General features: G+C 38.6%; 1 protein-coding gene across 1 annotated transcript; it reads right to left on the bottom strand.

Annotated features, from left to right (window-relative positions):
* Positions 1-1,125: 1,125 nt before the first annotated feature.
* LOC146457160 (pyruvate dehydrogenase E1 component subunit beta, mitochondrial-like) lies at positions 1,126-10,227 on the bottom strand. Its single transcript, XM_085092229.1, has 13 exons — positions 10,122-10,227; positions 9,986-10,045; positions 7,712-7,819; positions 6,388-6,450; positions 6,264-6,299; positions 5,760-5,822; positions 5,326-5,370; positions 4,892-4,999; positions 4,415-4,484; positions 3,602-3,712; positions 3,267-3,358; positions 2,962-3,103; positions 1,126-1,981 (listed from the first exon to the last, which is right to left on the bottom strand). Exons 1-13 carry the CDS (start codon positions 10,158-10,160, stop codon positions 1,833-1,835), a joined length of 1,086 nt encoding a protein of 361 aa, XP_084948355.1. The 5' UTR covers positions 10,161-10,227; the 3' UTR covers positions 1,126-1,832.
* Between the last annotated feature and the right edge of the window lie 1,414 nt (positions 10,228-11,641).

The raw sequence follows: 11,641 nt of genomic DNA, 5'->3' as shown, positions 1-11,641 counted from the left end.
GCGCTCGAGAACTTCACGTGACTCCGGTGTGTGGTAGTAAGAAGATACCAACATACCGCACATTGACTTTCTGTCTACACTATGCTGGATAGCATTTTTTACCGTTGTGAAGATACTTCCGGGCCTGGTAGATGGTGTGAACAGAAGTGGCCCAAAATTCCACTATTTCCAATCCTCGCTCCTTGTTTTTGACTTGTGTTTCGGTTCGATTTGCAGGTTCGATTCTCGGTATTCGACCGGAGCGATGCTACCCAGCTTCGGTCTTGAAAGTGAATCGTCACATATCGGATAGGTTTTCGTGACACTTTCAGCCTTTCTCGAGTATTGTACGTGTGAACAGAGAATCGAACCGAATCGGAAGTCAAAAACGAGGAGCGAGGATTGGATTCTAGTGGAGAGATGGCTGGCGGTTTTGGGCAACTGTAACTACACCAGCAGGCCAGAGTATGATTTTTCACAACGACATAAAATGCTATCGCTATCAAGCAGATTCAGAATGCACAGTGTAGACGTAACCTCACTTTCAAGACCGAAGCAGTCAGCATCGCTCCGGCACAAAAATCGATCCGAAATCGGCGTTTTGTGTGTGAAAGAAAGCCCTATCCTAGTCTCCTTCGCAGCCGTTATTAGGGTCGTGACGACCCTAATAACGGCTGCGAAGGAGACTAGCCCTATCCAGGATACGATATGTTTTTTGGTGACAGCACAAGAGCAATCCGGTATAATGTAGACATAGCCTAACTTCCTTTCCCCTCTCCCTTTCAAGCACCTGCCACGCAGACTAGTACAACTGAAAAGAAAATACCCATTTCCCAATCTACGGCTAAAACTAATGCATGTCGGCGGTTTCTTTGCGTAAAATGGGAGTGGAGGGTGAACGTAAGTGCAGCTCTAAAGACTTTCAGCATGATTGAAAGGCCCACCCCTTCTCGCCACCTTTAGTGTACTTGGCCTACAAAGCTATAAAAGGTGGTGGTTTTCCAGCATGCCGGCTTACAAACTTGATCCAGGCAACAAAAGGAGTTCGGCTGAATTCGCAATTGTACATGAACTTTGGCCGCGGGCATAGAAGTTTCAAATTCTTTCAAGCTCTCTCGAGTGTTTATGGAGACCCAAACCAGCCACTTTTACTATTCATTAAGTTATTTATTATAAAAACAAATCTCACCGGACACCATATCTATGTTAACATCACCTCATCTAAAAGGACCGACCAAACAACTGGACAACTCGTTATTCACAATTTTGTTAAGGGGTTCGTAAATCCCCCACGATTTTGATAATAGCATTCAATTTTATGTCGACCACACAGTCCAAAAATTAAATTCCTGGAAATAAAAGCTAGCTGGTGTTAATAATAATAGTGTTACTTACAGGTCGCTTTGGCACATAGAGAACCATTTAGCAACGGATTGTAAAGGGATAATTTGTAGAAGTGCAAACTTTTTTATCAACACAGTCAAAGTTGCTGTTCCCTTGTACAGCTTACGCTGAGTCCTACTAAATTTCACAAGTCCAGAAATATTTCAAAGGAAAATTTGTACTTTTACCGAAATAGAAATAACTTGGTCCCTTCTTGGTATTCACTTAATCTTGACCTGTTTCAACCATACGTCTTGTCTTCCTCCACCATTCTTGAGAGGTACCGGATTGTTCGCGGTCCAAGATTTCGAGAAAAGCTCAACCACTGAGTGTTCATCCAAAGCCGCAGAGAAATCGTAAGAAATGTTAACAGTACACCCGTTCTTCCCAAAATACTTCTTATTTCATTTACAACAGTTTTCATCTAGGATTTGATTAATATGATTTCCATTTTTGACAGCTGACTCTTGTTAAGCTAAGTTGAGGCATTTCTTCACAGTAAGGATAATATTTTGTACTTGAGGAACGGAATTTGTTTCTAACAGTTGGGCGTAGGGCATCGGAATATCTGCCCCAGTAACTCGGAATACTGGAGCGTCGAGGTAGTCAAATGCTTCACCTGGAAAGAAAACAATAAGCACTTACATATGCAACGTTTGATACAACTATTGTCGCGCCTTCACCGCAATTTTTCTCGTGCAAGGCTACAACTTCAAGTCGTTGGTGTAACCCAGCAGGGATTTCAGCGGGATATCGCTCTACGTTTTGTGAGGAACCCTCCAAATGTCCTTCAAGTTTGAAGTATGTTCAGAACCTCTCTGCGATATCGCGGAGACAAATCGCGCTGAAGTCACAGCTAGTTTACACAGGCGATTTAAAACTGCAACTTGAGCACAACAAAGGTTGCACCAAAAAGGTACGCCAAACACCGCATGCGCAAACGGGCCTTCAAGGCATATACAATATGGTGAGTAGTAGATGCCAGAGGTTTTTCCCGCGCTATTACGTTTCTATGCCATGACTGACCATTCCACAAAAGTCCACAGAAACTTTTGGTAGCTAAGGTGAGGTAGGGTTGGCGATGCTGACTTCAGATCAATTGTGTCGTTAGAACGTGTGGGTTGAGTTTGTTGTTGGTTCTCGTCCTTGCTCCCAGAGGTTTTTCTGCGGGTTCTCCGGTTTTCCCCTCTCCTCAAAAATCAGCATTTCCAAATTTCAATTCCATCTGAAATCTGAGGGCCTTAGGTTTGTCAGTCGTAACAGAATGTTAACTGTTTCCTTCGCTCTAGAGATGCGACATCGCGAGATTGGGGCAAAGTGTACTGGCGCATTAAAATTTGCACAAGCGCGTCGAACGTCCAAGACAAAACTTTCCTAAGTAAGCCTATTGTCTCGTTGCAAGATGTTAGACATTTGAAAACATCGTGACCATTTGTAATCGTTTAGTAGTCGTTTTAATAAAATATACTATAAAAGCACTTTCGTATCTCAAAGGATGAAAAAAAAAAAGACTTCACCACCAATTTATCGTTTTGAGAAATTGAAACATATCGCAAGAAGCAACTTTAAGATTGATAGTACCAACTCTGGACTACTTGCCTTCCATGACAATAGCAGCAATTTCTGCCCCTACACCAAAATGAGGCCAGCCTCCTTCAATGGTGATCAGGTGATTTGTTTTCTTGACTGAGTTTGTGATGCACTCTGCATCCATTGGACGGATTGAGCGAAGGTTGACCACCTGAACACAACAGCAAACAATCAAGAAAAAGTGGAACTAGTTTGAATGCACCATAATTATTTCATTCTCAAAAATGAATCGTCCATCATTAAATAACATTGCAAGTATAAAAACACTTAGTTGCAGTTTTAATATGGAGAAAAAACTTTATAACATGTCATACCTCACAGTCAACACCTTCAGCCTCTAACTGTTTAGCAGCATCCAAGGCAAGCTGGACAGATCTTGAGTGAGCTACTAAGGTGACGTGATTTCCTACAGAAGAAAATCAAATCCAGCGAACCATAATTGGGGGGGAGGTGGGGGGCACTTCAGTTATAAACATTTGGAGGTATTTAAACCATTTTTTTCAGAAGCTGTTCAATAAGTAATGTCTATTATAGTCTATAAAAGAAAAGAAATTGACATTTTACTTACATGTAACATCAGGAGATGAAAACATTTTTTTTATGCCTGGAGCACTTCATGTGTCTGTGTGTAAAGCAACAGATAGCTCACCTTCTCTTTCAATCTTGGCTTTACCAATAGGAATTAAAAAATCTGGGCTCATGGCTTCCTCTGACATTTCAAACTGTACGCCATACATAACTTCATTCTCTAGAACAACCACTGCAATGAATGCAGATCATACCATCTCAATACAGCGCAGTGCATGTTTAGTTCATACTAATAATATAGTTTTGACAACACATACAATGTTATTGTGACTGTTCAACAGTTTAATACTGGATACGCTTTGAAGTGCACATGAAGCAAAACTTAATTTTGTGCAGTTGTAAGTGTGATTGGTCAATTTTGTGGGCTGTATTTCACTGTGCGGCCCGCTAGTTTCCTTTCCCTTACCTCAGAGATATGATAAAAATATCTTACTAACCTCGTTTTCTCGATCCGTACTGTAAGTTACGGATCCTCGTTTTTCCATTGTTTATGGCTCACGTGCAAATCAACAGGGAAAAACTTGGTCCATAACTTACAGTACTGACATCAAACTCGGTAAGTGAGCAGAATATAACGTTTGAAGTTTGAGATTTCTAGGTGAAACTTGACGATTTTATGTGCCCTGAAAGTCAAACTATTTTGACTCGGAAAATGGTGTTCGGAAAATGCATGTTGTTGCTAGCAGTCCTGCTCCTGGATAGTTCAGCTAAATGGTGCACAATGAATGGATTGGAATAATCTTGAAGTACTAAAAGTAGCATAAATTCATATTTTCAAGTGATGTGTTCATTGGTGTTGCCATCATGGTTTCTTTAAGTCTGTGTTGTATTCTCTGTTCTACAGAACATGATTGTACCACACATAGAATAATACCTGGATCAGAGTCTCTGACAGCTGACTTGAGCAAACCTTTTGCATCTTCAGCAGAATATGGAGATACCACCTGCAGCAATACAAGATCATTCAATACATGTTTGCGGTGTTATATGTAAATCAACAAACTCCACTTCAGACTGACAATTCAGACTGACACTTCTTTATATCTCTCAGTTAGTATGCGCAGTGTCATTGGTAAATTTTGCAGGCCGTATTTCACTGTATGGCCTACTAGGTTCCTTTAACCACAGAGATATGATTAATATCTTACTAACCTTGTTTTCTTGGTCCGTACTGTAAGTTACGCATCCTCATTTTTCCTGTTGATTTATGGCCTGCGTACTTCGTGCTTGGGCCATAAATCAGCGGGGAAAAGCTTGGTCCGTAACTTACAGTACGGACTGAGAAAAAGAGGTTAGTAAGAAGTATTTACTGGTCAACTGGTACTGCACAGTAGAAACTGAATTTGCTAACCTTCAGACCAGGGCAGTGACCATACCATGCCGCGTAACACTGTGAATGCTGAGCGGCCACCCCTGCGGCAGCTCCATTTGGACCTCTAAATACAATGGGGACTGGAACCTACATGCAACAGAAATAAATAATGATTAGATTTCAACAGTTTTATTTTTTATGTTTTGCTCACCTCTGAGCTGCACTGCACAATAAACAGTGACTGCACAATATTCAGTAACACATGCAGATTCTACAGAAGATGTAGTTAATGTACGAAATAGTATCCGTATGCATTTAATGTGTAACAGAAATATGATTTCGATAACAACAATGGCAGTTTATTTATGAATGAGTATAATTTGGTGTCACAAGTTGGTATTACTTTTAATCCATAATTACCACTCAACTGTGTTTCTGTATCAAAGCTAATTATTTCATTTCTTATTTCTAACCTGTCCAGCAGACATGTAATATGTTTTTGCAGCAGAATTGATCACCTGTAAGATAAAGGGAAAACTAGAGTAATAACAGCATAATATTATTGTCAATTCTAAGTGCGATCAAGCTGGAGGGGGAAGGGGAGGGGGCAATTACTCTTGAATTTAACTCAAGGCAAATAACTTATTGGCATTTGATCATCACAAATCGATGTTCATTGACCACAATCTAACAATTTTTTTTTAAATCCATTCACTTACGAGTCTTCCAACCAACATTTATTCTTGTAACATATAATATTACCACTGTTCCAATAACAAGAACTTAGTAAACAAATGAGAAGGGTACACAAAATAATGCACAATGAATGAGGGAATCATAATAATTTATTATGGATCAATTACAATGAAACAGTAGAGATAACTATAGACATTACTATTTCACTTACCTGGTCAATAGCTTGCATGGCAAAATTAAATGTCATGAATTCACAAATAGGTCTAAGGCCCGCCTACAACAAAACAAAAGAGAACATTTTTTTATCTAGAATGTTCAACATCTGTACAGTCACTTTCTCTAAAGGAATACACACATTCAGTATACAACTTGAAATTTCATGTAATATTTCAAACACAAGAAAGCGTGTTTCATCAGATATCCAAACACTGAGAAGTACGTTGAAAAAACGAGGCGCAGCCAAGTTTTTTTAAACGACTTTGAGGTGTTTGAATATCTGATGAAACACACTTTCGAGTGTTTGATATGGCTTCTCAAATGATCAATAATTCTTGGAGAAATTCAAGGTTAAAGTTGGAAAATTTTATGGTAATTAGGAGCACATATCCAAACCATTGTCACAGTAATGATTTTCTTTGTTTTCTCTTGATGAATTATTAATGAGTTTGAGAAATGAATGTAAAATTAATGTAATGCCTCTGTTATTTATACTTACCATAGCAGCACCTACTGCAATACCAGCAAAACCCATCTGAAATAATAATATACATGTAAACTTGATTAGTTAATTGTGTCTAAGTTGGATGTGTGCATATTAACTATAATTCTGAATGATGTACCTCACTAATAGGGGTGTCCATGACTCTCTTGTCTCCAAACTTCTGCCACAGTCCTCGACTCACCTGCAAAGATAGTGACAGTCTTCAAAATTGAAGCATTAAATACTGGAATGCTGTGCACTCATCACTTTGTTTAACTGTAGAAGTGCTATATGGCCTCTATTCAGCCCCCTCTCTCAATAATAATATTAACTCATTCTTGTCACGCCCTGTAAATCTATCGAGCGTCTACGATCGATAGCGTGAAAATTTGTAGAAAATTGGTGTTTCATCCGGTTGATGCCAAATTATTTGGCAAATAGGAGTCTACAAAATTATCCAATCACTGGCCGAGTTTCATCGCGATCAGTTGAATAAATTTTGCGTACCGAATTTTTATTTGCACTAATTAACTTTAAGCGTGATGGCGTCATCTTCGAAGAGAGCGCATGTTGAGGAAATCAGCCCAGAAGAAGACACAGATTTTGATTGTGCGAAAATATGATTTGTAGCCGCTCGCTACGCTTGAATTCTTGCTCTCTTCATCAGAAGATCTTAGTTTTACACTGAGTTTACATTTGGGAGCCAATAGCTTGGTAATTTTGGTTAGAATTTTTGTTTTGGGTGTCAGGGTAATAGGATACGATGTAGCGTGTGTGTGATGCTGAAGTCTAAAAATGCATTCCGTTGCTATGGAAATGTAGATTTTTATGTGATTAGATGGTTATCAATACAACTTTGTAATTTATTTTGTTTTTGTTCTTTCTCCACCAGATTTGGAGGAATTGTAGCCAATACATCAAGGAACATTTTCTTTTTTAACTTTTCTTTGCAACCAGACCTCTTTGTCATATTTTATGTATTTTGTGAAAATTGTTTGCATGAATGATGCTGATTTATGATAATTATATTTTTTTTGTGAAACATTGTGAGCTCCTTTGGAGACAAACTTTTTTTCCCTGTAAAGCCTCATCATTGCTGATTAAAATGATGTATAACTTTCTACTCTCCCGTAAATAGTTTGCGAAATATTGTGGTAGCAAGAAATCCACCCCCCAACAAAATCAGGAGGGGAATAGAGGCACATTTTCAGAGGTGCCTATGATTGGCTTTAATACTTGGCTGAAGTGTTTCGTATAAATTCAGCCGATGATCAGAGAGACAGATTTAAACAAAGGAATCACCTCTAACTTCTCAATCATGTTGCCCATGAACATGAGGACAAAAGAAAACAGTCTGCGTGTCTTGTCACAAATGCCGCATAGATCCAATCATACCAGCTTACAAGAGACCGGAAGTTTATAAAGCTCAGATAATTTACTACAAGTAGCCAAGGAAAGTTCACCTTGTATGCACCATCATACATGGCAACTTCTTCACCCAGCAAGAAGACTCGCTCATCTCTCTTAATCTCCTCCTCCATGGCTGTATTTAAAGCATCTCGAATTGCCATCTGTCATAAGAGGAAAACAATTCCATTAGACTAGAAAATTTGGGTGGGGATCTCAGACAAAACTGAAGTCACCACTATTACCACCGCTACACAACACCAGACAGATGGAAAATTTAAAAATTTTGTTTATTACAGTATCTCCGATAAATATTATTGATCAGTTCATCTTTAATTGTTCGTGAAATTGGGGAACCTGTGGAAATTTGTGACACGAAAAAGAATTTGAATGCTGGCCCTTTCTAGACTTATGTGGCCTCATGGCACAAGTAATTATTTTTTGTTATGAATTTTAAGATACCGGTCAGATAAAAGATTTTTCTGGCAAAATTTGTGGGATTCAACTGGACTGAAAAGTGAGTAATCACATTTTCAATTTTCCATACACTTGCCTGTAAATATCCACTTTGGACTTTGGCAAGGTTTCTCAGACAAAAGTGTGGAAAAATTAAAAATGCAATTACATGTTTTCTGACTCAACTTACGAGTTACGTTTGTCCAGAGTTCAAATTTTTCTATTTTTCCATACAAACACTAAATTCTGCACCATGTTAGCCTCAATTCAAAAATGATGGATAACGTTTTACTGCAAAGAGGTTGTTTTGTAAAAGACAAGGGGCAAAATTATTCAACCCTGCAGACTAGCGATCCACATAAGTCAGACAAGGTTAACGCTCAGTTGTGATCTTTGATAATAATTAGTAGAGTTTAAGTTAAATGGAGGTTTCATGGTTCAGCACATGTGCATGAATTAAATACTTTTTTTTTTTTCACCCTTACCCACAATGATACAAGCCCATTTAAATGAATTCATTGTTTATGAAGCATTCCGAAGCAAATAGATAACTCGAGTGTCAAATTTGCTTTTGAAAATTTCATGGTTGATTATTTTTCAGGTGACTGCATTATTTTGCATGCAAATACCTGTAAAATCATCAACCATGGAATAAATCCTTTGCATCCACACTAAATTCAATATCAACAGTGTCAGTGTAATCCACTGAGTCATTCTTGGTGAATTTTGAACTTCTGTCATTTGACAGTATGTCTGTGATTAATGAAGTACGTGTACAATTTTGGCTTTTAAAAAGCCATAAAATTGATAAGAAAGAGAAAAAATATTTACATTCATGCAGATGCCAAAAAGGTGAACATTTGTGAAACCCTCTCTTTAAGCTTGCATACATAATCACAGAAAAATGAGATAAAACAAATCCAGCGAACAAATAATCTATATATTTCAAGTACGATCAGAAAGTTCAATATTACAGACCTAATTCACCTGCCTTAGCTATCTGTTCCCAGTAGAAATGAGAACCTTAGTCCGTTAATTGGAACATTTTGGAAACTTCCCCCAAGGTCCCAATTCAAGCACCATGCAAATAATAATAATAATAATAATAATAATAATAATAATAATAGTAATAATAAAGGTTTATTAATAAATGTCATTGCGTCTATAAGATCAATATTATTACAACATATTTACAAGAATAACATAAAAATGATAAAAGTGTCTTTTACAATAACTCCAAAAAATTATAGCCGATGGGACTGGGTTATAAGTTAAGAGCTAGCCTAAATGTATTACTTGCATTATCTCTTGCATTAAGAAAAGGGGCAAGATTGCCGCACAGCCCCAGACATCAATTATGTAAACCGTTTTTGACAGGGGTTAGTGTGACAGTGGTGGTGCATATATAATTAATGCTGAACTATCCCTAAGGGGACAATCAAGAGATTGATTGTGGCAAAATACTTACACAAAAGCTCAGATTTATTTAATTCTCCAGCCATATGATATTACAAACAAGGGACTTTAGAAACCACGAAGGCAACGCCAACGAAAACGTCGCTTGAAAATATAAGTTTGCGTTACTTGTACTACTTCGCGATTAATCCAATTCGTTAAACTTGTAAAATGTGGCCGAGCTATCGACTAAGAAACAGAACCGGTGGAGACGACGTTCAAGTTGAGACAGAGAATGAAAAATTTACCGTCATGTGCTCACGTTCTCCACAAAACCTTGAACTTGGTAATAGGTTTGGACGAGTACAGCAAAGATATGTACAGAGCAGAGCCTTTATTTTTCTCATTAAATCTTATGTTTTATGGCATTCTCGTTACCGTTGCCGGAGTAGCTTCTTAAATTCCCTATTTCTACTCACAGTGGCGCTAGCGCGAGGAGTTGTGCTAAAAGCATTCCAACAAATCTTTGAAATGACACCCTGTGACAAATCAAACAAAAAATCAATAAGCTTCCGGTATTTTAGAGTATTCTTCTTAAGTGTAGAGGCACTTTACCTTGTTCGGGCCCCGTAAAAAGTTGCTAAAAAGAGCCATATTTCTCTACTGATATGTCCGATACAATGTACCAACCAGACGTTACACCTGCGCAGACAATATTTGGGCTTTCGCGCATATTTGTGTAATTACGGTGTTGACATCGCTGGCTCATTATGGCTCAAGTCACTTTTAAAATTTCTTTTTGTTCTTTTTCAGACCCTTTTTCAGGATTCCGACGACTATGTATTCCGACGGGGTTAATGGTTTTAGGACGGTAAAACTGAAAATTGAAACATTCTATTGTGCTGAACCTCTGGTCCTATTTCATGTTTTAAAGAAACATCCTGGTCATCCTGGGGTATGATGTACGTACTCTATTCGAGGGGGGTGAATAGGGGTATTTAAATCCGCCGATCCGCTAAAATCAATGGCTGAATCCGTCGATCCGCTCAAAAAATAAACTCAACCTGAATCTGCAAATTGTTTGCCGCGTTAGATGATACGCGAGATACAAAGCAACTTCAGTTCTTGAGTTGCCTTGCGTGATATTGTGGTTTAGCGTTGAGGATGACTATCAACGAAATATTTACGTAACCAACGTCTGTATCGAAACAAAAACTTGCAGATACGAGAAAAAAGAACAAACTTGAACTTCCTAAAAACCGAAATCCAAAATCCGGGCCCCAAAACTGGATAAAACCGCGATCCGCTGTGATCATAGGATCCGCAAATCCGTTAAAATTTCGCTCTGAATCCAGAATCCGGGCTAAAATATTACCAAATCCGCCGATCCGTAGACCTATTCAGAGGGTCTGGATGGGGTTAACTGACAACTGACAAATCGCCAAAATTTTAACTGACAACTGACAAATAGCATAAAATTTAACCGACAACTGACATTTATACTCGCTGGTACTGACAACTGACGAAAGACTTGCTGCTACGTTTTTCGGCTAATAATTGATATATTTTATACCAAATCACCAAACAAACGTGTAAAATAAACAGCAGCAGAGTAGGGCGTCATATTTTATACTAACAATTAATATTAGTTAATAGTTTATTTCTAACATGACCCAAATTTACGTGGAACGCGCTCTAGCAATATACCGAGTCAATACCATGTCCGCTCGTTCCGGCGTAATAAAGGCGATTGCTAGCTTTTGCCGCGTTGATTCGGATACGGCATTCGAACGACACCGAAGCCGTATTCCACTCAATTGCGATGAGCTAGAGACAGTTCAGTCTCTAAAGAAGGATCTGTTGTCATTTCTTGGGCTGAGAGAACTGGCAATAAAATTCGGCCTTGGAGAGTTTGATTTAAAACTTTACCGCATGGCACCGAAGCAGGGAGGAACAAGCGAAAATTTTGCGATAATTACAGATGGTCAGTGGAAAATGGAGCTGCCAAGCTTGCTGGAGGAAACAGGCAGCGAACTAACGCTTCTGAAACAAGGAATGCGCCGGCTGCATGACAGCATGGCTGCGACTAACAAGGAATACCTTGAAGAGGTTGAGTTGTGCACGTTACTCACAAC

The sequence above is a fragment of the Pavona decussata genome, unplaced genomic scaffold (genome assembly GCF_977016875.1).
Source record: "Pavona decussata unplaced genomic scaffold, jaPavDecu1.1 SCAFFOLD_245, whole genome shotgun sequence".
Lineage (NCBI taxonomy): Eukaryota > Metazoa > Cnidaria > Anthozoa > Scleractinia > Agariciidae > Pavona > Pavona decussata.
The sequence above is the reverse complement of the archived record's forward strand: the minus strand, read 5'-3'. Positions and strand labels throughout refer to the sequence as shown.